This window comes from Pleurodeles waltl, chromosome 3_2, assembly GCF_031143425.1.
Source record: "Pleurodeles waltl isolate 20211129_DDA chromosome 3_2, aPleWal1.hap1.20221129, whole genome shotgun sequence".
Taxonomy (NCBI): Eukaryota; Metazoa; Chordata; class Amphibia; order Caudata; family Salamandridae; genus Pleurodeles; species Pleurodeles waltl.
In genome coordinates this window covers 62,443,797-62,471,188 of record NC_090441.1, presented here as the reverse complement: position 1 = coordinate 62,471,188, position 27,392 = coordinate 62,443,797, and the positions used below count along the sequence as shown (strand labels likewise).

Sequence of the window (27,392 nt, the reverse complement as noted above, 5' to 3'; positions counted from 1 at the left end):
TGAGAGATGGAGTGGCTGCTTAAAACAATTGCTCCACCTCTCACCAATGCACTGCTCCTGGGGCAGCACACTGTCCATGTTTGCATCTGGCGCAACTTGTTAAAGGTGCAACCTGGTGCAACCTGGGACAGTGAGTCCTAACTGTAATTTACTCACTGGTATTTGAATGAAAGGCTTTTTGTCAAGCCAAATGCTGAGGCTTCTTATTAATTGATTAGGAGTTTGGGATGTGGAGGCGACACCTCGACTATCCTTCATCCAGTGGTAGATCTATTTTAAGCATGTTGACACGCTTGTACTTTTAATACAGGATACTTTTAATAAGGACTCATACAACTAGAGAACATAGGAAGAAAAATGGTTATGGTAAGTGGGTGTTGGTTTCATGAGTATTTAAGTATTTTAAAGAGACCAGTTAAGTAATGGCACTACACACACACAGGGCCAGATTTACAAACCTTCCGCTCTAGGTTTGTGTCAGAAAAGGGACGTAATCCTGTGCAAAGAGGGTCATATTTACAATAAAGTGGTGCAGGGCAGCACAGCAAGTGATCTTGCTGTGCTGCCCTGCATCACACAAAAAGGGCAGAAATGCACTGTATTTACAAAATATGGTGCATTTATGTCCTCTCCCCCTGTGCTGGCATCCTTTTGGCTGCCTAGCACCACCATAGGCACCCTTGCACCATGGCGTTGCATGCAAGACTGTTTTTGTGCAGGAAGGGACACCTTCCTACACAAAAACAATCAATGGAGGCATTTAGAAAGAGAGATATTTCTCCTCGCTACGCCTCCCCTGGGGAGGTGTACAGTTTTGACACATTCCCAGGTTTACAGAGCCTTGTAAATGTGGGAGTGCTTCAAAAGCCATGGGTGTTGCGTGGGAAAACCCCATGCAATGTTCATGATGCAGATTAAGGTAACGCATCGCAAGTTGCCATAGCTGCGAAGACATGAAAAACCACACAAAGTGGCTTTGCGTGGCCTCGAAGATTTAGGTCTGCACTCTGCGCCTCCGGCGCATTGGGCAAAACTTGTTGTCTGCACTGGATATTTAGCTAAAAGTAATGCAAAGCACTGGCTTGCGTTACTGTGCTTCACCTGATTGGTACACAGGTGGTCCTGTCCTGCCACCCATGCTTTTTGATGCAAAACCATATTTACTAAAAATAGTCGTGTTTTGTGCCAAAAAATAATGCCATTTTAAAGCAGGAGTTCAAATGAGAAATTATTTTCTTTCTCCTTTCTATTCCGAATTTGCACAGGTGGTGCACTGTGCAGCACACACGTAAAGTAGGAAACGTTTTACAGTTTGTCTGGGCACAGTAATTTGTAGCGGAAGGGTGCCCTTCCAGTACAAAACCGCTGCTAGAGCATGGTGCAAAGGTTTGTGTGGGCACTCGGCAACCTGTTTGTGCACCAGCCCTGGGGACAGGGGTGGAGAGAGCCTTATCTTTGTAGATGGCTCTTTGATCCCCTCTCCCTGACCTGCAGCAAAGTACAGCACAGTGCAGTAACTTTGGATGCTGCAGCGCGTTGTGTGATAGGGTCGTAAATCTGGCCCAAAGGGTTTATGCTTCTGTTAAAACACACCGGCAAGAGTTTGTAGAGAATACATGTAGACGTTAGAAACAGCAATTTGTTTTCATTTAAGTAATTTAAAGATTTTTTCATTGGTCAGATATTGGAAGCTCATTCTATTTTTTTTGGTGGGGGGGGGGGCAAATTGGGGAATTACCAAGTCTGTTTCAGGATCTTGGTATTATCGATTGGGATACTGTCCTGCAAGCCTAGACTGTCTGTACCATGTCCAGATGTATTTGTTTTTCCTTACTGGATATGTTTTTTATACTTTTGCACTGGTGGGGAGGGTGCTGGCATCGTGCCTCCCGGGTATCAGTACAGCGTTTGTCCATTTTGCCTCAGAATGTATGTAGTCATGTATTTTTGTTTGAAGTGACCTGTTTTTTTTACCCGGGAAAGCAAGTGGTGGTAGGGCAAGTTGACTGATGTGAGCATGTCCGGTGGGCCTATAGTCTGACTTTATGTTAGGTGGGGGGTTAGGAGTGGTACTGAGTTCAAATCTGTCCGGTGATGACGTATAGGATACTCTAAAGTTTTGTTTACTCTCATTAATTCTGGTATGATTATGGGATTTATGAACTAGATAGAAAGGAGTTCCCTGGCTGGCCTGTTTCCTTTTTTCATGGCCACTATAATTATGGCAGTGTTGTCTTCTGTTTAAGTCGACTTTCTTTCTAATATCGTTGTTATGGCTGTGCTGTTCAGCAGATGCATGGGCCGCCTTTATTTTCTGACTAGTCTTTCTCAAAGGTCAATGATACTTGTTGACTGGTGTTATTTTTTTCTTTTTTATTCCCTCAGACAACGCTCATTTGAAGTCTCTATTGAATGAGTTTGACCCAGGGTTCTTGTCTTGATCACGATTGTACAAAACCGGTGGATGTTTCTTTTCTATTGTGTTAGGTGGTAACAGCGATCTTTGAAACGACAAGTAATTTCCCACCTTGAAGTTGTGCTTTTGTACAACAACAGCAGAACCTCGAAGGGTTTCTTACATGCTGTTTGTGGATTTGCTGTTGTGACTGTCTTCTGCAAGCACTAAAGCGTAGCTCTCCATTATACACTTTTCTAGCATTACTTGATTTAGACGAGATTATGTATAATGTTTTCAAAACTTTGGTCTTCGAGCCATTTCACTGTAATGATATCTTGCCACTTTTGGACTGCTAGAGATAGTTTAGTTGATTGTGGTCCCTTGAACGGATCAGACAAGTGTCCTCTTTCAACGTCTGGAGGACGCAAGGAGGTGGTGTGACTGATGACTACTTTCCAGAGGAGAGAAGGAATATCATCACCCTCTTTGGTTTTCGGAAGCAAAAGAGTGAGGATGGGGGTGTTTATTCTTTTGAAGCTGATGTCTTCATCCTCCTACATGACTGAGAATATTAAGGGATGTTGACTTGGAGGTGCTCTAGTTCTCTCTGCCGTCTGCTCTCTAGTCACCTCTATGCTCTGCAGATACATGTATTAGTTTGGGAAGAGAAAGAGACAGTGCATTTCTATGTCCACTTCTTCGGTGCTAATCATCTTTACTTCAGTCCATCTTGCAAACCGACTTATTTCATTCTCTCCTCTAGATCTTGACCATGACTTCTACGATGAGCTTAGTTTTAGTTTCTTCAGTTTACCACAGTTTCGTTATAGTAACAGCCTATATTCTGCTAACCATGGAGGGGAGGGCATTGCCACAACAGAACCCAAAACTTTATTGTTGACTATAGGGCAGCTGTATGTATCTATGCATCTGTGTATGTCACTGAGACATCAGAGGTAGAGTGGGAGAGATTGAGAGACCATGGGAGAGGGAAAGGAGGAATATGATTGTCCTTCCTAGTTTTGGCTAGTCAAGTAGATACCTAGTGAATATGATAGAGGACCAAAAACTTCAAGGCAGCACATGGCTCAGTAAAACCCTCCAGGTCCATTGTCCTGCAGCATTTTCTTACACGAATGTGCATCTTTGTACCATCTGTTGATATGGCTTTGTGCTTCTGTGTGTCATGAATCCTCCAGTGTGGAGAGAAAGGATCAACAAATAAGAAAAACACAGACATAAGCTTGCCCAACACCCACCCTCAATCCAATTAAGCAAGAAACATACAATAAACTTACAACAATCTCAGGGCATGGCATCGCCCGAGGCATGTCCATTTTATTCTTTATTTAGGAAAAAGTAGACACAATAGTGGGTAAATTTAAACAGAGAAGTGTGAGGTCTTTTACAATGTCTCTCCTGCCACTCCTCGTTGCCTTCTCCCACACCAGCCCCTCCAGGGCATGGCCTACAACTCGCATTGCCAGCAATGGTGAAACATTTTAGTGAGGCATGGTGGCACACCCAACAGACGTCCATCAAAGATCTGGGGTAGGTTTGCCTTCGCTCCACCTTCGCAGTGGAGAAAAGTTCCAAGTTGATTATCAATGTTCATGCTAGTGTCACAAAAAGTCACTGAGATATTCTGGAGGCAGCAAGTCTTTAACACTGAGGCAGTGTATACGATTCACGGTGTTCATTGGATGTGGTTAGCATAGACATCAAGGAACATAAGGGAGAGAAAATATTTCAACTCTTCAATTAATGAAAGGATTTCATAGCTTTAACCGCAGTGGAGTCCCTGTTCTTCCTTAATGCAGCTGCCTCATAAGCACAGAGGGGGCTCTAAGTGAAGGGTGGTGGGGCATTACTATTAATAATCCCCATAAATGTGTGAAAAAACATTTAAGAAATAGGCGATACAAATGAACGACCTTATCAACTTATCACCTTGTGTTTGAGGGTGGTCAGCATTTACTCATTCTGTGGCGTATGGAATAAATGCATGCATAGACAAAAAAGTATTATGAGTGGAGCCTAACATTAAACACCGACAGACAAAAGCCCTCAACCATTTCCCAGGAAAGGCCGCTTCTTGTGAAAGTGACATGTAATGTTAGAGATTTCATTTTTGGATATTGAACCTGACATTCAGATGCAAACTGGCATATAACTTACTAAAGTAAGTTCTGAAGCAGAAGCAAGTCACTATGCTGTTTTCTTATAGGAGTCAAAGGCCAGAGACTAAGGTGTCAAAGGCAGAACACAGGGACCTTATGGAGATGGGGCATATAACCTGGAGGCCTTTACTTCAGACCTGGAGCTGGCATAAACACCATAGTTTAGTGGACGTTGTGCTCTGAAAGGTACAGTGAATATAAACAGCCCACACATGTTGAACAGGAGCCTCCTAGAGCAGGCACACATAACCATGAGGCATTTCATGCCATCAGAGCTTACAAACACAAGCTGCAGGGCAGAGTTGGACCTCTAAATTGAAAGACGTGTCTCTAGAACAAGGGGACACAGAGAGTCCTATGTACTCACTGAGATTCCTTAATCTAACTTGAAATATAATCCTTGATGATGTAATGCAGACACACGGTGCCCAATACTTTCACCTTGGAAGTCCTAGAGCGTACACAAAACTTAAAGATCTTTCCTAAGAGTCTTAAATCACATACACTGGCACAAAGGCCACAAGTTGAAATCTTAAGAACTACAGAGTAGATTTAGATAGGCAAGTAGTCACACCTTAGGAATGTGGAAAGTCACACAGAGCTGCGAGTTCTAATTCTGAGGGGGCTGATCAGGCACACTTAGGAGATCTCAGTCTGGGATCCTAGAGCAGACCCTACAGATCTTATTCCGAGTGTTGTGGAATAGAGTCAGAAAGTTTATTCTTCTAAGCCAAAGAGCTCATGTACATAGCATAAAGGTCAAATCATGTGAGTGGATGAAGAGTCTCAACTTCTTGTGTGAAATATGAGATCAGAACTTTGAAGCCTAAAGGTCTAGCCCTGTGTATTCTAGTGCAGACACATATATTCACATAGTTCATCCAAAGTGTTACAGAGAAGATACACTGAGCTGCGAGGTCTTATTCAGGGAGACATCAAGCAGGCACACATGCACCCTCATTGCCTCTTTCTATGAGCGCTGGAGTCTCATGTTAAGCGTCCTAGAGTAGATATAGAGATCACTTGAGATACTTTTGCAGACACAGAGGCAATGGCATTGTCATTAAGGTCGTTGAGCAGACATTAAGGGTCTAATTCAGAAAGATTTTTGTGGTCAGTAGTAGGGTGCTAATGTCGCACCACAGAGGAAGCCCATAGACTTCAGAAGTAAAAGGCCTGGTCTTAAAGGAAGACCCAACCCTCATGAACTTGAATCTGTTGTGGAATGAGTGAAAGAGCAAAAACCTGGACTGTTATATTCTAGTAAAGGCAGCGAAGGGAAGGGTTCTCAATTTTTTTGTGGCTTCTTTTGTTTCAAACTGAGCCTCAGAACATGCTTGGGAACAATTTATGTGGTGCAACCGACCTCGCTTATTTTCTACCCCTTCTTTTTCATGATGAAATTTTCTCTCTTTGCCTCGACTCTCCCGATACCACAATGAGGTGGAGGGAAATTGACTGAGACTGCATTATCCATATTTGGTCTATGTGCATACGAGCACTCCAGCTCACCAACAAATGCAAGAACATTGCATGGCCGGCTGACAAAGGAGGACTGTCAGGAAAGGTTCTACAAAGGGGGTGTGCCCTTGCAAAAACTGAACAGGAAAGCACAATTCACCACCCATGTTGGCTTATCTTTTAAGTTGGATCTACTAAGGTCTTTGCACACAGACCTTAGGGAATACATCCTCTTCAGAAAACGTGGGATGTCAGTGATTGGTATCCGGGCACAATGGAGGATTCTGCTTATTGGACAGTCCACTGTTGACCAGGATCTATTTCATGCAAGTAATATTGCTGTCCTTGCAGTCCTGTCGGAAAAATTGCAGTCTGTTGACGGGGAAGGGAACCAGGGAGTACATACAGGGGAAAGGCCAGAAAGGGGATTTCAACTTAAAAGTAGAACTTTATGGACTGACTCTAGTTTGAGTGTTTTTTCTTTCTCACATGTGGAATCCATTTAAATGTCTAAGTTGAATATGTTTAAATACATATGTACCATACAATACACATGTGAATCTCCCTGCCCAAGTCTTCCTGATCCTCCCAAGGCATCGGTCTGTTAGAATTGTTCCCAGCTTACGAAAACTCCGGCTCACTTCGGACGCAAGTCTGTATAAATTGTTATTCACTAAGATGGAAGTATTAAAAATGAAGTGAGAAACAGGGATTGATTTTACAGAATTGAAGTAAAAAAAAAAAACGTAGACAGAGCTAAATATAAGCATCCCGGATTTTATACAGCATGTAAAGATTTGCAGGATTGCCTGGTGAATGGTAACCCATGCTGCACCTTATTGACAAGGAGCGATCAGGCCAACAGGTGTGCCATCTGCTGTCTCATGCAGAGGCATCAATGTCCAGCAGCTCAGGTCAGATGTTTGTTTTTCAGCCAAGTTGGGCTGATTTACATGCGATTTATCTCCTGTGATGGTAGAGGGGTGCAAAAAAAAGAGTACAAGTACACAAAAGTATTCGAAGTTCAGAAGCATTAGCTCAAACACTTCCCTCCCATGTGTGTGCACAGCCATGTTGCAGCAGACAAAGCATGCGACGTCTGAGGTATAGAACAGAAGTCATGCTTCACTGCCGCCGCCCACCTTCTGCCGCTGCCATGAAAAGCTGAAAACAAACAGTGAGTCACAAAGGCCTTCCAGGGACAAATGTGCAGAGGAAAGGTTAGAGAAACACTTTCCCTCAACTTAAAAGCGAGGAGACTCATCTGACACACACCAAAATACAACAATACACATCCAGTCAGTTGTCAGCACTGTACAGTGTCGGACTTCTGCTTCTTGTCAGTGGTCCCACTGTGGGGGTGCGCCACCTGATCCCGGGGGTGGGCCCCGTCTGGTGACACACAGCTGTGGCCTAGCAGAGTTCCCTTCTGTGAAGCCTCAGGTTTCTCTTGTTCTTGTCCTCCAATTTTTGGGGGAACCCCTCTCTTGCTCCACCCACAAACCACTGGTCCCTTTTCACATTAGTGGCCTGTTTTGACTGTGCTAACAACAGAAGATAACTAATACCACACGCCTGGTTGTACGTTTTGCTGCACCAAGCTGTAGCCGATGGCCTGGGTGCAGGTTCTTTGAATCACCGAGGGCAGTGGCCTAACTCCCTCCCTTTGCTAGCTTGTACCTCCTGAAATGTAAGCCTGCCACCTAACCGGAGAACTTTACTGTTTCATCTCTTCTACATGCTCAAGTATTTTTTTCAACCTGCTTCTTCTCCTGGAAGTTTGTTTACCCCTTTAACTATTCACTTGCTTGCTCATCCTCACCCTGCTCAACTCCTTGCTTTGTACTTCAGGGCTCTGACGCTTCTTCTCCCTGTGCTTTCCCTACATCTCCTCTCTGCTGTTCGCCCATAAAGGCCAGCTCCTACTCTAGCAGGCGACGCTGCTCCCCTTGCTGTTGCTCATTTACATGTGGCTATATTCGCTCTGTTTCTCGCCAGTGGGGTTGTGGTTTCCTTGTTATTGCAGCCTCTAGGGTTTAACCTCGGGATACATCGCATCCTTTCTCTGTAATCAAAGGTCCTGCTGCTCTTCTGTGTCGTGTGCTTCTGCCTCTGGACCAATCATGACTCTCCAGCGTGTTATTTCAGGCTCTCTGCCTCCATTCTGCCATTAGCGCTTTGGTTTTAGGTTCTGTATTTATCAGTGGTTTTGGCTCTGTAACTCCTTGGCCTCCCTCTTTCCTTGGCTCACCCGACCCCCCAGCAGGCTAGGACTTAGCTGCTCATTGCTATTTAATACTGTGCTGAGCTGCTTGGTTTGGGCAATCCTCTTTACTCTATAATTTTACACATTTCAGCTCTACCTCCTACTCGATGTTTCCTCATTGCCCATGAGCTTGTACATTTCCAACTCTTCCGGGGCTGGATCTCACACGTTCATTGCTATTTCTGCTTGGGCCTGGTCATCCCCTTCCTTACCCTGTTATTCCTAGCATTCTCCTCTCCTTTCTCTCATCTGGCCCTTTTGCCTGGTCGTTTTAGGTTCTTCTAGGGATGGGCTTCACATGTTTTTTTCTAATTAATGCTCTGCTACCCTCCTTCGTTTAGATCAGCCACTTCCCCGTTCTGCTTCGGGCTCTGCATCTCTCCTTGGGCTTGTCTCCATTGTCTTAGGTTGGGCATCTCTTCTTGTTTCAGGCCTGGAGGTTTCTTTCGTTGTATCTGACTTGACAGCTTTCTTGAGTCACCTTTCTTCTGCTCTGCCAGACTCTGCCTTCTCTTTATTGTGGGCTTTCGCTGCCTGTTTGCTACTGGCTTTCATGCCCTGATGCACTACAGGGGGTAGGCTGGACTGGTCCATCCAGTACACCACGCTGCTGTCCCTGGATTTGCGTGGACAGGTCCATCAGGTACGCCAGGCTCTGTTACTCTCAGTGCAACTGCATGGACTCTTCCTTCCGGCTCTACTGCTATCACTAGGCTCGGCGTCTGCCTTTCCTTTCTCTTATATGACTGCTGCTCACAAATCTGGCTCTTATATTTGCTCCTTTTGGTCTTGCCAAGGGCTTTATGTTAGTAAAAGGCTCGGCACTACTTATTGTTTAAGGTAGCCAATGCTCCTGAATAAAAAAAAGTCCAGTCCTAGGTAGAAACATCATTTTGTCTGCTATTTTAGCTCCACCCATCCTTCAGGTATGCCACCATATTTCCCAGTTATATCGTTTTCTACGCCCTTCACTGGTTGAGCATATTCTGGATCCGCTGCACTCCCTGGTTCAAGCCTGCACCTTTTCACGGTTGTTTCAGGCCTCATTGTGCTCCTGGTTTATGCCTGCACCTCTTCCTGATTACATCATGCTCTGCTACACTTCCTGCTCTTGTTGGCTTTCCATTCAGTTTATTTTGAACCCTGATGGCATACCTGAGAAAGGCCGGAAACTTTTCCAGTTTAGTCCTACCTCTGTTCTTGTCCCTGGTCAAGCCCCAGCCTCTGTTCAGGGCTACCGTGGTGTGATGCCAGCTTCTCTCTACCCGCTTTCCATACACTAGGGTGCCCAATTTCCTGCTGCTCTCTCTGAGATACACGTCATTTCCTGTCCTCTCCCTGGGCTTGATGGATCTTCTTCTTGCTGCTTTCAACTGGCTAGCACAACCTTTCGCCTGTTGTCCTCCTTGGGCCAGCTTGGTGTATTTCCCACTGCATTCTTCACTGTTCGTCTCAGTGGCCTAGCTTAGCCTCTTTCCTGCACCTTTTTCTTGAGCAGAACTGGTGTTTTTCCATTGCTTCCTGAGTTATCCCAGCTTCTTTCCCACTACTCTCCCTTGTATAGCCAGGACTCTTTTCTGATACTCCCTTTGGCTAGCACAAACACATTCCTGCTGATTTTGCAGTACTGGTCTGGCCCTTTCCTTAATTCCTTTCTGGGCTAGCCTGGCCTCTTTTCTGCCGCCATCTCGTGGCTAGGCACCCACAGTTCTACTTGACTACTTCCTGGCCACTCATTTTGCACTTCACCTCGGCTTCACCTCTTAACTTTTTATAACATTTTTAATACATTCTTTTCTAAAAAAAAAAATAATAATAATAAAATAATATTTTGGGTGCTTGATTGAGTAGGGCCGTGCGACTTAGGCCCTTGTGCAAAAGAATGAAGGAATACAAAAAAAGGCGGAGCCACAAGTTAGTATATGATATTTCCGCAGAGTCTCTCAGTTTTAGGTCTGTTTCTGTGTTCCCTTTAAGAGTAAAAGCAGCAGTTTGTCCCTTGGCTGTCCATCCATGGGTGCTAAGCAATCTCCTTTATCCTTCGGATGTAATCATGCAACTGCTCTGGGTCCTGCAGCCCCATATCCTGGCACACCCACTCTAGGTCCTCCTCGTCGGCAATGGGGATGGAGTTGTAGGCAAGTTCTTCTGAGGGCAGTGTGGTAAATGTGGTAAACTTGACCCGTTTCCGCTTGGAGGTAGGGGAGTTCAAAGGGTCCTCGTTGTGGTCCCGGGTGGATCCCCCTGAAGATCCATCCCCTCTGCCATGGACCTGGCTCTGTACACTGGTCTGAGAGCTACCACTGCTGTGATGGTCCCCATGGCAACATGTCTGGACAGTCTCCAGTGGGTTTCCAGGGCTCTCTTGTTGAGGGGAAAGGTCATTCTGGGCACGAAGAGGCTGCCCGTTGCCCAAAAACACCCAGTGGTGTGAGTGGTCTGTGTTAGCTTGCCCCTCAGGTGGTATGCGCTTGTGTCTGTATTTCAACACAAAGACAATGCAGTTAATAAGGAACACCAGAATGGCCAGGCAGAAGACACCAAGTAGCGCGTACATACCAATCTCTAGATCTGTCAAGCCCCGGGCTACATGTACATAACCTGGAGGGATGGTGGGAAAGTCATCGGTTGCCTCGGGAACGGTGGGCACTCCACTGTCCTGACTGGGGTCTAGCGTCTCCTCCACAGCAGCCCTTGCCGTGGTGCCAGCTGCCCTGGAGCCCTTGTCTTCATGCCCACCTGGCATGTCGCTGCCCCCTGGGTAATCTACTTGCTGCCCATCTTCCTCCTCCTCAGAACCAAAATGTACACGCACATGGGCCATGGCGGTGGACAGCACGCTCCGTCGCTTTGTCTTCTGACATGCTTCACAGATAACAAGCTCCACGCGCAGCAGGTTGCCTGAGCCTTCAGCCTCGGATGCCACCACTATGGGGAAGGCCTTGTCTGGGGTGACTGACACCACTTTCTCATCCAGGCTGCTGACTACCAGGTTGTAGTCTTTGGGGTCATACAGAGAAAGGGGGGCAGCAGTGCCATCGCTGTAGGTGATCCACACATTCAGCAGGCTCTCCTAAACAAAGAGAAAAGAAAATGATCTGAGTAAAAATTCAACAAGAAGACAACTATCATCTCAGCGGTAGCACACCATATTTAGTATCAAGCGGTTGTCGACACTGGACTGTTAATTGTACTACAATACTGTGCACCTCTCCATGGTGTTAAAGGGCAGAGACATACGCTCTTGGAACTGGGTCATTCCCTGGCCTAATTTGATTGAACCCCATCTATTAATATAGAGATATAACTCTACCATTAGAGTCTTTTGCAATGAGTAAATGTTGTTTAACATACATTCAGAAAACAGAATTATTTTTAACTGTTTACTAAGGGTGTGGGAACGAAGGAACTCGACAGCGATGTACTCCACTCTGCCGGAGGACCACTTCTAACTGCTAATTCAAACATTTTAGAGAATTGGAACAGTGCTTGTTGTTTACATCTAGAGTTTGCTTAGCTCTTTGACCACTCCGTTGCCGGAGCAGGGCCACTCAATAATTTGCTAGCCTTTAAATTGCTTTCATTTCAGAAAGTAGAGTTTGGTTCTTTTTAAACTGGCCACACCGCTGGTATGCCTTTGATCAGATCTACTGATGTGGAAACAAGGAATGTCAGTGAGAAGAACTTGTGATCAGGAAATAAAATTATGTAAATCCCGCTATGAAAAAACAGTAGAAACAACACATTTTAATTAGGTGTGGGTGGAGTTAGTGACCAAAAAACTCTGCCGTGCTATGCGGCGTTCCGCAATCATGGAGTGCGTTTAATCATGCAGTTCGCTCTGATATTTGATGCCGGGTGTTTGTCTTGCACTGAAAAATCAGCGCAAACAGCACCACCTGAAATGCAGGAGGGTGTTCCTTCTCTTCTGCCACTCAGATAGTGTTTCTACTCGAGCTGCACTTTCCTCAACACAAAGGGAATGTTTCTCAACGTGAGCAGTAGCGACCATCCGCGACCGCCCGCACTGAGAAATCACGCTGGGAGGTGGTCTGAGTGAGATTTTCCTCGCTCGTCAACTTAACGTTGGTGAGCTCGAATGAGAAAAAAAAACTAGTAATAATGTGAAATATCTGTAATGGAAATAAAAATAACTTTGAAAAGATATTATGATTTATCAAGGGCATTATACCTGGCAAAGGGATATTATCTAATCTACCATATAATCCATTGCATTTTTTAGTTATGCCATCTGTGGTAATAGCATTATTACAACGAAATGACATCACAAACATTTTCATTTAGGAAACCCTTCTATATCGAATACCAATCTGAAGTAATGAAGAATGTATCATCCTATGTTGTCCCTTTTTAATGCACAAAGTATATCACTACATTAATTGTAACTTTTAAGTCATGCTTTATTTAGATTCAAAACAGGCTTTATAATGGAGCACATCAATATGTAGACATGCTACTGATGGGAGACTGTGCCTACAGTATCCTAACAGTATCTTTATTTCAATCCTAGTAAGTAACATCATCCCGGGTTACCAAAGGGATGTTTTGTATCTGTTTCTCCTGTTGAAGAGAGTAAACTCAGATAACGTGGATGTTTCTCCCATTGTAAATAATCAGAACATAAGGCCATATCATGCCCCCTAAACATACATTTTAATGTACTGCACTACTCATTTCATCTAACATTACTAAATAAAGATAACACATCTGCTAAATTGCCCAATCTTACCATGGCTGCTAATCATTTTGTCTTGCTATATTTCTAATATCTTTGTTTGAGAAGGCTCCCTTGAGCTAATGAGCTGACAAGCTCTGGTTGTTTCACTTGTGCCCAGTGAATGGTACAGAGACCTGAGAAGATTTTGGGCAGCATTTCCAGCACCTCCAAAACGATAAGTTGCTCTCTACTAAAAAAGCACAATTATTCAAAAACACATGTCTAAAGATACACTGCACTGGCTGCAACATCAAGTGTGAAAAACTAAAGACTGTCACTGAGGAGTGTTATCCTGCACTGCATTCACCATAATGCACTGGGCGAACTGAGTGCTGGGATGTGAGGCAGTGTGCTCCCTCCCTCGCTTTATATTTCTAATTTGTCATCATAATCTGTTGTTTTTCATACAGTCAATCACAGATTTGCCTCAGAGAAGGAATGATAACCCTTGTTCTCTGCTAGAATGAGCCAAACTGACCTCCTAAATCAAAGTGTCTCATATGCTATCTTCTTTTCAAAGAGTTGGGATTATGGTATTTAGGTGTGGCCAGTTTATTTTCAGTGGTGTATTTTACATGAGAGCCAGAACCAAGGATGAACTCAAGATAAAAAAGATACTTTTGTACTGGATAGTTCATACTGAAACTATCACATTGAAGGTTACATATTGTGAAATAATGATTTAAATGATATGTATCAAATTGTAAGATTGTTAGCTATTGGATTTACGATTAAGGATTATTTTGGCATATTTAAATTAATATATAATTTGTAGTTATTTTGTAATAATTTATCTCTAAATAGTGTACATGATGTTAACTACGTTTCAATTAATATTGAGCTCCAACACTTACCGGAGGTTTTACATTGTGTGTACAATGCATACAAATCAACATACAAACTGTAGTGTACATTTAGTTAGTATAGAAGATGGTGAATTGTGTTTCTACGTATACGATGTGTAATACTTACCATAAGTCTAACACTTTGAGGGGGAGGCTGCACTGACATGCATATGTAATTGAAATGTAATTACAGATCCAGATTCTTGCAGAAACAAGTGACAATTTGATATATGAACAGGTGACTTACCTTTGATAGTGCTCTTTCAGGTGCATACTCTATCTAATCATAGATTGCTCCTATTTAGAACATTACCATGACCTCAAACAGCATAGAGATATTTTCAAAGAAGTGCTTCGCACATCAAGCCGCTCCGCGTTAGCCTTGTTCTGATCTGAAAATGACGGAGTGGAGCCACATGTAGACGCCACCCCTGAGCGCTACAGTCAGTTTTGTGAATAGCTCTCTTTGTGCCATCAGACAGGGAGCCCAAAAAAGATTATTGGTACCAGTGTACTGATCTCTAATTTAGGAACTTTTCAGATGATACCGGGAGTGGGATCCCATGTAAATTCCTTACTCTCCTGCCACAAAGGCTACTGGAACACAGGCACTCTCGTGTTCAAGAAGTGTATGGTGTGTATTATATCTGTTGAGTTTCACTGGTTTTACGCATTTCAGCTACAACCATCTCATTTTAAATGTGTTTTCTAGTGAATGTCATTGTTTTTTTATGGTGTACTTAATTTCCAACCAACACAATGGATGGATGGCCTTTGGACTTGCTCAGCAGAGGTTGGCTTCAAGGCTGCTGCTAACCTGAGTAAGCTGCTAACCTGAGTAAGCTGCTAACCCTTGCTGTAGGAGACCCTGTGCTCAACCTGGTGTGGGCGGTCAAAAAATACTGGACACATTTACACCAAACTAGTGAAAGTGCGCTTTCCAGGTAAAGTTCAGCTTTCATGCCGAGTCAGGCGTAAATTCATTCAGTGGTCGAGCTGTAGACACAAGCAAAATTTCCTGTGAGAGCCACTCCTCCCCCTCACATAACTTTCTACCCTGCATAGATTCTTTATGAAACTTGTTGCACCAAAACATAGCTAAGTGGATTGCCAAATTCCATGCAAATCCGTACATTGGGTTAAAAGTTATACCCAAATCAAAAAATGACTTTCAATGCCAAGCGCAACCAAGACATAACTACACAGTGGCAACCACCACAGTACAGCTCATAGAAATACATGGAGTTAGGCATTTGACTTTGGCCTGTGGCACCTCAGGGAGATGCAAGGCTACTTCAACCTGCCCCATGGCTCAAATCTGTCTCCTGAATGGCTAGATGTTTCAGTGGATGCTTGTTAAATGTCCAGTACTCTCCCAGCATCATCCTGTCTGTAATTTCCTCACACTTCTTTTCTGTCTTACTCACCTGTTTAGGAAATTTCAGTGTTTGCTGTGCGGTTGTCTTCGCAATAAGAGTGTGGCTGTTTCCAGGACTGGGATGGAGGGAGAGAGACAAGCCAGACACCACCTGCGCCGTGAGATCTGTGATGCTGACCTTCTCATCGGAGACAGTGATGGGGGTCTCTCCAAGGATGGCCTCCATGAGGGGGGACACAACCTATTGAAAAAAAGACAGAGAAATGTAAAGTATTAGTACATCATATTGATGAATTTGCTTTGCAGTACATTACCTCCCTTTAAGATTTATTCTACTGAGGTCAAATAACCAGTCGAGGACATTAAGCCGGTCCTACAGCTGAACAAAAATTACATGCTACTCTTTGCAACATTCGTGTGTTTATGATATTGATACCGTGAGGCCAGTGTCCAATGTCTACAACTCAAACACCACACCCTGCAAAGCTCTCCCTAAATACCCTTTCCAGCCAGGCTCCATGGGTATGGTCAGTTAGAAGGCTGTCTGCCAGTATCAGCTAGGCACACCATCTACCAGTGCATGGACACACCCATTCATCACAGAACACAACCATCAGTCTGTTCCTTCCCATGTCCGGGGCCATTGTGTACTATCATACAACTTTCTCAGCTGGACAGTTTCGCCGAAACTATAAGGCACTGTCGTTCATTACCCACTTTTGCCATCAAAGCTGTGTCATGAAGAGTCAAAGGCGCTTTCTCCTGACTTTAGGTTCTGCTCACTCGAGTGAACAAACGTGCTTTCCTTTTTTCCTCACTCTGTCCAGAGCCTTTTACACGCTTTGTGCTTTCATGGTTTTCAAGTTCCCTGGAGGTACAGAGCTGGAGAGTAGCAAAGCAAATCTAATATCTAGATTTGGGTTCTCTCCTCTTCCAGACTTTGCTCGGCCCAGTTCCAACGTTCCCCTGCCACTCCTCGCCACGCTAGTGCATCGTCAGTGCGCATGTTATACACGCGTACTTCCTTTCCCCTTTGTCTCTTATGGGGAACTGGAGTTACCAAAGTAGGTTCAGTAGGGCCTGAGCCAGACAACATTTTCAGCTAACAAATTTGCATAATGTGAATTTATAATTAAGTTATTTACATAGTCAGTGGTTATCCTGAAAATCTGGTTGCCCTGGACCAAGGGTAGACATGTTCAATTGAGAAAATGTCCAAATGAGTTTCCCAAACAGAGACAAGTATCCATGTTGTACTTTACATGGATACGAGCCTGAAACAACAGAAGATTGATACATTTCCACCTCCTTTTGAGTATGGTATTTGTTGTACAGGTTATTTTCTCCCTTAGGGGCTCTTCAGTACAGGCCCGATTCTAGCGGGTGGGCATGGTGGGCCAGGCCCACCCAAACACAACCTTTGGCCCTCCTAGTTGACAGAAATGGCCATGGAGAACGCACCTGTGAAATGCTTCCTCATTGCGAACAGCAAACCCTATTATGCTTTTTCAGTTTGTTTACATTCATTATCAGTAAGAAATAGGGTCGCCACTTTTCTAAAAGAAAAATACCAGCCATTTTCTGTAGCTTTAAGAATGTGCAAAGGCCTGCCCATGATTCTAAATAGGACTATAAATAAAAACCAATGTATTCATTTGTAACATGATTTTTCTGTCTTTATTAGTCAGGAATCTTTGCAGCTCTAGAACACACTTCAAAGTGTTTTCTATTTGTATTTGCTATTTGAAGTATGTACAGGAAAGGGCTAAAAATACCGTCTTCTGGTGATTTTGGTTATTTTTTCAAAAATAATGGTGGTGCCAGAAGAAGAGATGCCAGGTGGCAACCCTAATCAGGGGTCATTAAAGAACCTCTAGAACACATTTTAAAGTGCATTATGTACAGAAATACTTTTTTAAGTATGTACTGAAAAGGGGAAAATGCAGGCTTTGCATGATTTTCTCTATTTTTGTACTGGCTGAGACGTTAAAATATTTATGTCGGAAGAAAATGGCCCCGTGGCAACACTAGTTCGTGTCTGAGGCAAGCTGCTGTTGGGCGGTGTGTACTGGGTGAGTAGGGTCAGGGTGTTACCTGCCAATGATGCAGCAGGTGCAGTGGCACCAGGGACTAGGGCTGCAAGTGTCCTTCTGAAACTCAATTATGTCTTTTTCTGTATGACATTTCTGAGAGTTTTTATCAAGACTTCGTGGCACTGAAAAGTCACACAAAGTGACACAAACAGGTGTAAAGTTTTGAAAAGCTATTTGCTTTTCAGTGCAAAACTACTTTTGCATTGGAAAACAGTCTCGAAGTAGAACAAATAATCATTTGTGCTGCTTTTCACTACTTTGCACTGTGTGAGCATGACATGGGCTCTATATGGGTGTTCTCACTCTACAACCTGGTGTTGTTGATGCAAAGTCCTGTCTACTAAAAAGGTTAGACAGAGCTTTGCACCAAAATAACATCTTCTTGAGGCAGGTGTTAAGTTGGAGGAATGTTTTAATTTGTTCTAACTTTTTACACTTTGCATGTGTGCTGCACTATAGAGTGCACATCCAATGTGTAAAAAGTTTTAAAATTTGTCTAGGTACAGTATTTATCTGTCAAATACAAAACTTATGCTAGACATCAAGCATATACTTTTGTACCTTAGTTCAAAAGTATGTGTGCATGATGCTAGGCAGCCAATGTGTGCACCAGTGCTGAAGAAGAGAGCATCAGTGCCATATCTTAGTAGATATGGCTCTACAATGCTCTCTTTCCCTAGTGCATTGCAGCATAGCAACTTGTGAATGAGTGAATATAAGTGAGTATCAGTGAGAATGTGGTGTTATGCTTAAGAGTGTGCCCTTGACCCTGGCATACTGAAGGTAATTGTTTACTTAAAGACACACTCATGGCAAAATTATTGCACTAGCATTCTGGAGGCAGTTTTTTGAATGACAATCACCTGAGAGAAAATGCTAGCAAACTAGGGCACACTAAACGTAAAACTTAGCATATGGGGAGACCTATGGCAAAATGCTGGCACCTGAATATTGGACGCAATTTGTTGGATAGGGAAAAATTGCTGTCATACTAAATAAAATTCTTGGCATAGGGACCCCCGTGTCAAAATACTGGCACACTAAAGGTAATTTTTGGCATAAAGGAGGACAACCATGGTATATAGGAGGGGGCAATTATGACAAAGTGCTGGCCCAGACAAACTAGCCTTTTGACATTGGAATCACCCATGGTTTATGGATGGCACTAATAGCAACATTCTGGCAGTGGCATATTGCATGTAATTTTTGGAATCAACGGTCACATGGTATATGTGGAGTACCCATGACAATATACTGTATCTGACACAGTTGAGGTCCTTTTTTTCTGTATGGAGCATCTCAAACACATTTTGGATAAAATGGCATGAACTCTTCTGAGCATCAAGCTAAATTGGCCTGGCACATCATGAAAGCCTTGAATATTTAATGAGAGCTGAGCCTTTGGTTTTTTAGCAAATGTATGTGAAGACCCTTCTTTAAAATGCACTATTGGTCCCATTTTTTCAAAATGTTCATCAGGGTAGCTTACCGGAACCATTCCTAGACGATGTCAGGCTCACTCACTTCATTCTCTACAATTCAGGGCAAGAATTACTACTCATCACTTTCAAAAATCACCACCGCGACTCCAAGGACAATAGGTAAACAGTGTCCTTAAGAGCACTGCTTACTTTTTGCAGCTTTCACTGGTATTGGGATATTACACGTTAGATTTAGTTAAAAAAAAAAAATCAGCAGTGCAATGTGCACTCTTCTGATTAAATAAAAATAAACTAAAAACAAACTTTTTTAAACAATTTGTTATGATGTTTCATTAATGTGAATACACTAAAAATTAGGTGCCTGGATAAAACCTTCACTTCTGTGTTTCACATGAGTGATAGAACCTTGCAGGAGATCTTTAATCAAAATGTATTAATAGTAAAAAATAATTTAGGGCAATATTCAATATATGGTCAACTCTACATCAATTAATACATGTGGACATGACTAATATTTTATTTAAATCCATGTTTTCCTCTTCTTATGATTTATCAATATATTTCTCATTGCAGTATGCAGTAGGGAAACTATAAAACAATGACAGTTTTTTAAGAAAATTCACATATTAGGGGTGTGTGGCACCAACAACTCCCACCCCCAAATCCCCTCTCGGAGCTACACCCGTGCACATCACGTTCAGTAGTGCAGCATCCATGGCATGGGAGGGGATGCATATTCTCACACAGCAGTCCCAAAAGTACTGCCCCTCGTGCCATGGAGCACCAGCAGTCGCCAGAGATCCCACCTGCAAGGGGACACTGGCATTCACCGCATGCCATGTCAGGACACGGAGAGTCGGTCGCGACCGCGCACTGTAGGCTGACATTCAGTGCACATCCATGCCAGGCGGACAGTGTTTCGCCAGCCGCGAAGCACTGACATTTTGCCATCAGTGGCGTCTCTTCCGACGCTGCACTGCCATTGACCACACACCATACCCAGCACCCCAGGGGACCCTCTCCCAGCACTAGCCTGTGCCAGTTAGAAGCGAGGCCCGGTTACCGAAGCCAGCAGTGCCATTCATTCACCAGGCATTGCAGCGCTGCAGCACGCGGCTCTGCCAGTCATCGCACGCCATGCACCACTCACGCGAGGCTTGTGCCTCCCATGTCACGAGACGCCTCCATTCGCCAAAAAACATGTTCACTGGCAGATGATGACGCAGAAAAAGAGGGTCCTACATATATTCATACATATTGCATAATCAAACTAATAATATAGAGTGATGTTAGTAAAAGAAATAATATACGAGGGAAAATGTGCCCTCGGGGTAGTTCGCCATCATTGTAAACGAGCTTTATTAATCATGAAGTATTGAAAATGTAGTAATCCGTCATAATCGCAAATGTATGCCATGATTTCTTGTTTGAAAACTGTTTTGCTTAGCTTAAATTTAGTATAGGCTTTGGCCTAGTTGCTTGGCTTCAAATTCTAACTGCGTGATTCTTTTTTTCCTTGAACTAATGAAACATATATTCTTGCTTGAAGTTGTATTTTTCCAGTAGAAACTGGCTGGTACACTTATCTCCAAGGTTTCGTGCTAGGCCGGTTACATCCCCTTTGATACAAGGTCAGTCTCTGCAGGTGTGGACAATGAAGGTACAGATACCAAAAATAATTGGCAAACCATGAGACAATTTGTGTTCCAAGGCTCCAAGGCTAATGTATGCACAAATAAGTTCTAGTAAAAGAGAATTTTTCATTGGACAATTTGAAGCCAACCTATGAACCCTCCAATGGAGGACCCTGCAGAATTTGGAATGTTTCTTACTTAAACCCACCGGACAAAGAGAAGTCAGCCATTTTCCTCGATGCCAGTTTGAAGCCTGATGCCAGACTCCATTTTGGACGACACCCTGATACCCCTTTCTCTATTCGAGAGAAAGAGACTTGAGAATTCGCACCCTAGAGACTTTAACTTTGACTTGCCCCGTCTTGCCTATGCAGTAACTTTGCCCCATTCTCCTTGCCGCTGCAAGGAAGTTTGCCTTTAACTTTGCCCCTTCGAAACTTGCCCCGTGCTGATCGAACCGGTACCTGAAGGACGAAGACTTTTCTTGAATGCTGATTGTATTTGGTAAATATGAAAGGATAAATGTATTATGCATTGTGTTTTTCCATTTAGGTACCAACTGCTATTTTGACAGGGCCCTAGCTAGAAGTTTTCCAAATTTGTGTGACTAAATTCGTTTCGCATGAAGCCCCACATGCCAATGCTAATTAGAGGTTAATCGAGGTATTCATTCAATGTATCATGAAGAATTGAAATCTTGTTATGCTGACCGAATGTATGCAATTAGTCAAATACAGTTAGTCACATTGGTGATTTGCATTGCTATAACAGAGTGTATCATCATCCAGATTTTGCGTAGATTGCGTTTCTTCCACCGTTATGGACAGCTAGTAATGTTCATATACATATATCAATTGGTGTTGAGACACATATATATCGTGCTAGCTTTGTTAATATAGGGAAATAAATTCACTAACTTTTAATAAACTGGTGTGGTTATTCATGACTGAAAGGTCATGGTGCGCCGAAATACCAACTGTTATTGATTTCTGATGTGCTATATTGACCTATTAATTGGGTATTGATTACCGATTACAGTGGTTATTGATTTATTGATCTGAGTGACTCGACTATTTTAGGATGAGGAGAGCCCGACTCGGTTAAAAGATTCACCGACCTCCAACGTGTCCAGGTACAGGTAATTTTATAAGGGCTGGACGCGTTACCAGTAGATGGTAGCAGAGATTGATGGTTTTGCCCTTTGGGACCCCATCCGAACAATAGACAGAGTCAAGTTAGAATTTTTCTTTGATAAAACAAGTCGGAGAGATGATGATGCCCTAAGTCCCCAATGACTTTCCCGGGATCTCGGAGCTTGCGAATGGAGGACATGGAGGTGTGAGAATGGTCTCGGCGTTTCTAGTGACGGTATGAGTGAAGTTAGGGTTTCGCGCTTGCACAGCTTATCGCCGCAGATTAATTGAGAAGTTTGTGAGGATTTAAGGGGTTAAAAGATATTAGAGGACTGTTCCTCCAAAGGTGTGAGAGTAGGGAAGTCGTTGAACTTCACGTGTGTGTAGCGCTTTGAGCAGAGAAAAATTGTCCACGTGGTTGTTGATGTTGAGACGGGCCCTGCGAGGTCAAGAGACTCCGGAGTATGTTGAAAAGTGTATGTGACACTTGTTTGATGTTGTGATCTGGTCGGTTTAATAGGTTGATCGGGCGTGGTCAACAAGTCGGTATGAATGTTGCAGAGTGAAAGAAAATTTCGACTTTGAGATTTGACGAATTCTAAAGTGCACTAGAATAGTTCATTGATCAGTTGAGAGTAAAGTTTGCGGGTCAAATTTTGCTTGCGAAAGTGGGAAACCGAGAAAGATGGAATAACTGCCGAGGCTAGTGAAAAATCCCTAAGGTTTCTGAAGCGATTGTATTACCTTTCCTGTAGTAAACTGACAGATCTGTTTTATTCTTTTGGTTAAGTGCTCGCGTTAAATTGCAGAAATTAGTTTATGAGTGAAGCCGAATGAAAAGAGGACAAGCCGCAGGACTTTGTCAGCCGCAGTGTGTGAGTGTGACGTCACTAGGAGCCGCGCTGGGATAGGTCGGTTGGTGAGAAGGGTCGCGCACGGATTGGACGCAGTCCGTGAAGCGCAATTGGAAGGGGAAAGGCAAGCGAAGAGTATTCCGGGAATTAAAGTCACTTATTGATCGCATATTTTTTTAGAAAAACAAAAGACGGAAAGATGAAATTTTTCAAAGCATTTAAGAGTGCCATGAGGGGAGATGTTTATATTAAAGCAAATGTAGGAGAAGAAACACCGCCTGAGGGTACACCAGCTTACATTGTCATTGAAGAAAAAGGTGTAGCGCCATGTCTTTGGCTAAAGCAATGGTGCAAATTGACAGAAAAACATGGAAGCGTAGCGTTCCCTATCCACGGGTCGTTTAACCTAAGGGTTTTAGAAAATCTGAGGTTTGCGCTATACGACATGAAAGTACCCCCAAGGCCAGCACAGTTTGAGGCATTGGCAATTTGGGAGCTAATAGCTAGAAACCAACAACAAAAGAAATTTGAGACAAGAATAAGAAAAGTAGAAAAGACACTAGCGGATGATAGATGGGACAGTACACAAAAGGTTTGGAGATCGGACGTATTGCAGGGAATTAAATTGTTTCCAGCGATTGCCGAGGAAGCGGAGACGGAAGGAAGGAAAGCCACCTGTAAGACAAACAGGAGTCAGTCCAGAGAGGGAGAGAGCAATAGAAACTCGAAAAGGGGAGACGAGTCAGATGATGAGGAGTTCATTATACAATTGCTGAATGATCGCCCACCGCCATATGTGGAAAGCGAAAAAGGCTCAAGCATTAGTACTGCCCCTCCAGAACCAATACAGGGTAATGTAACGCCAAATTTGAGAAGATCTCAGAGGCCGAACAGTTCTGACATGCCTTTCTCACCACGAATACCACGGGTTCAGAGGATGTACCCAGACGTGCCAACATTGAAACCTGCTGATAACTATCAGCCACAGGTTCAAAGGCACTGTTGTGATGAGCATAACATGGGAATGACTTCCGATTCAATGGCGCAGGGAGGGCAAAACTATCAGAGACCGACATTGATTCAAGCTGAATCAACACAGTTCTCGATGCCCCAAAAGCAGACACAAGAAGTGCGAGTAGTAGAAAGCCAGTTAGGTATGCCAGCAATGATGAACCACAATGTGGGGATTAACATGCCACAGAATTCGGGGAACAGACAGAATCCAGACGCAATATCCCTACCTATCACTGTAGGTCCACCAGTACCACTGTATATACAGGCAAATTCAAGCACCAGCGACCAAGGGTTAATGATACAGAATGGGACAGGGAGAAGATGCATAGAAACCACTCCAGAGACAACTCCAATAGCGGCACTGCCAAATGGATCTGGGTCCTTGTCGGAATTTAGCCCAATTCCAATTTGTGCTCCGTCAACCGTGGTAAGGTCACATCCACCACTATTAGTACCATTAACCTCACAGACTGAAACATTACAGAAACCGTCAGTGGCAGTTGATGTAACTGCTACACTGATGGGACTGAACGCGCAACAGCTAACACAATGGTTCAACAGCTTGAACTCCCCACAGAGTGTATCCAGCGGGAAGGGAGAAGAATACCTGAATAAAATAAGGTTGGGTATGGAGGCAGATGAACTGGTTGAGGGAACAATGGGTTTGAACAGATTAGAATCATACACGGAGGAAGAACTAAGATACATGTGCCCTAGGATTACAAGAGAAGTGAGCAGCATACATAAGAAATTACAAGAAATTGCAGACAGACACGAGATTGATATAGGTAAGACTAAACACCTGAGTAGGAGTTACAGGTTAGACTTCGACACAAAAGACTTTGAACACATGAGATCCGCAGGGATGAAAACACACCTTAAAGAGATACTGCAGAGTGCACAGGTCTGGAGATGTTTAGACAAGTGGGAAAGCAGGTGGGTCAAGAAAAAGGATAAAAAGAAGGAAAATACTTCGGAACGAAGTGAGAAAAAACAACAGAATGACGATCTGATAACCATATTACCAATGAGAGAGACAGCAGGGGGAAAACTTGTGCATGTACCATGGCACAGGTGCGATATTCAATCCTTTACGGACGACTTTCCCAAATTGAGAGAAAAACCGATCGAGTGGTATCAACAAACAGATAGATTTGTGAAACTCGCGAAGTGTCTCTGGGAAGACCTGAATACCTTGTTCGAGATTGTGGTTCCGGCTGATTTGTGGGAAGATTGTAAAAGGGCTGTAGGTTGGCCGACGAGTGAACCAGAGAGAGATAGGGACACAGGTGCGCCATCACCTACGGTAATGAGTTTGTACCACAAGGTGATCGAGCACTTGAAAACCAAGGTTGCGTCGAAAAATGTGGATTGGCAAAGGATTGACAGGACCGCCCAAGAGATTAAAGAATCTATACACGCATATTATGAGAGGTTGTTGAAAGCGTTTAAAAATGACAGTGGCACGGAAACGATTGAGCCAAAGGACATGCTTCATTTTGTGTTCAGGTTTGTGGAAGGGCTGAGACCTGAAATTAGCCAGATGATTAAATCGCATTTGATTTGTTGGCAGTCAAAGTCGATTGATGAAGTGTTGAATTATGCAAAATACTGCAGTGATGAGATTGAGACAAAGCAGAAAAGATTGAAGGAAAAGGTGATGGTGATGCAGCTCAGAGCAGCTCAGACAGGTTTACAAGGTTTGCAAGGGTTTCAACAACAGATGCCGCAGCAGCAGCAACAGGGAAATGCTATGTTTCAGCCGCAGATGAGAGGCAGAGGCCGAGGAGGTTTTGTGAATAATGGTCCTGATTTGAATACCGTTATGATTCCAAATGGTATACAGGCAATGAAGAAGGTGATGCCATGTCACACGTGCGGAATTGTCGGGCATTGGAAACGGGAGTGCCCAATGATGGTGCAGGAAGGTGTAGGTCAGCAAAACAATGATGTCAATGCATTTCAAACTATGAGAGGACCGAAACTGAGAGGTCCGAACCCAAATTTCCAAAACAATATGAACCAGATGCAGGGTCTACAACCCATGCAACCGCAGCAGGTGCAAATGCCCCGTGTGCAAATGACACAATTGCAGCCAATGCAACAGCAGTTTCCCATGGTACCTAATCAGCAAATGCAAATACCCTTAGCACCAATGAATCAGCAGCAAGCAATGCTTCCTCGACAGGTCACGGGTCAGGGAATGAGTCAAAATGACACAGTACACCAATTCCCACTACACAGCGAGAACGGAATAAACGATGTATGGGAGAGTGGAAGTTCAGATGAGGAGGGAAATTGTGTGCTTGCAGCATCTTTGGAAGTTGATCAAAAGGGTCCGTATGTGGAGGGAAGAGTTATGGGTCATCGCGTTTCATTCTTGGTTGACACAGGAGCTACACGTAATACTGTTAGGAGCATTGAAGTGCCAAATCTGCCACTTTCAGGGAGAACAGTTCAAGTAGTGGGAGTAGCAAACAGGTACCTGACAAACCCAATCACAGATCCAGTACAAGTCAGAATTGGCAACTATCAAGGGTCACATAATTTTGTGGTATGTGACTCGAGCCCGATATCACTGTTAGGGAGAGACCTATTGTGCAAATTGGGATGTTCGATTATGTGTTCGAACAATGGAATTAGAATTCAGACGAGCAGTGATGGGGAAGAGGAGGACAGTGTAGAAGGGGATGAGATGGAGACTGTCGATGAAGAGTATCCTCTGATTACCCTTTTTCCGATGATCACTGAAGCAGATATTCCAGCTGAGTTACAGGAAACAGTCGGAAAAGAAGTGTGGGATATGACAGGAAAAGAGGTAGGATTGGAACCAGTGAAAGTGACTGTAAAGCCCAATGTAACCTTTCCCCAGACCCCACAGTACCATATGGCACAAGACACCCTCATGAAAGTCGCCCAACTCATTGATGAGTTTGTAAAGCAGGGAGTACTGAAAGAAGTGTTAAGCAGTCCATGTAATTCACCAATTATGGGACTAATAAAGCCAAGTGGAAAGGTCCGAATTGTGCAGGACTTGAGGAAAATAAATGACATAATAATTAAATGCTGCCCTGTAGTACCAAATCCAGCTGTGATAATGTTTCAAGTCCCTTGCGATGCCGAGTGGTTCTCGGTCATCGACTTGTCACAAGCATTCTTTTCGGTGCCTCTTCATGAGGACAGCCAATTTCTCTTTTGTTTCAAATTCTTAGACAGAGTTTACAGTTGGTGTCGAATTCCTCAAGGGTTTTCGGAGTCACCGTCAATTTTCAATCAGATTCTAAAGAAAGATTTGGAAGCGTTGGAATTACCATTCGAGTCAACCCTAGTACAGTACATTGATGACTTACTGATTGCATCCAAGACAGAAAGTGACTGCACAGCTGACACCATTGCCCTATTGAACCATTTGGGAAGAAATGGACACAGGGTGTCTCCTTCAAAATTACAATTCTGCCGGAAGAAAGTGAAATATTTGGGTCACCAAATAGAGAAAGGGTCACAGAGAATAATGAAGGAAAGAATAACAAGTGTACTTCAAATGAGACCCCCAAAGACAAGGAAGGAAGTGAGGAAGTTTTTGGGAATGGTGAGCTACTGTCGCCAATGGATTCCCAACTTCTCAACTCTAGCAAAACCTTTACTGAAACTGACCCAGAAGGATGCATTGGATGAAATTGAACTGAAAGGAGAGGAGATGGATGCTTTTATTGAATTGAAAGAATGCATGTGCAGGGCTCCAGCTTTAGGTATGCCTGACTACACAAAACCTTTCACATTGTTTTGTCATGAACGTGATGCATGTTCCTTGTCTGTCTTGACCCAAGCCCATGGTGGCGTAAACAGACCAGTAGCATATTTTTCAGCTACTTTGGATCCGGTCGCAGCAGCACTGCCAGGGTGCTTGCGCGCCGTAGCCGCAGTTGGTATCAGCCTCACTCAGAGTGAAGGAATAG

General features: G+C 43.6%; 1 protein-coding gene across 1 annotated transcript in view; it reads right to left on the bottom strand.

Annotated features, from left to right (window-relative positions):
* Positions 1 to 3,703: 3,703 nt before the first annotated feature.
* Positions 3,704 to 27,392, bottom strand: part of TMEM132E (transmembrane protein 132E) — an 881,764-nt gene continuing 858,075 nt past the window's right edge. The window contains exons 8-9 of the mRNA XM_069226765.1: positions 15,316 to 15,507; positions 3,704 to 11,378 (exon numbers count right to left, since the gene is read on the bottom strand). Of these exons, the coding sequence (XP_069082866.1) occupies positions 10,326 to 11,378; positions 15,316 to 15,507 (1,245 nt within the window). The 3' untranslated portion in view covers positions 3,704 to 10,325. The remainder of the gene's footprint in view (positions 11,379 to 15,315; positions 15,508 to 27,392) is intronic.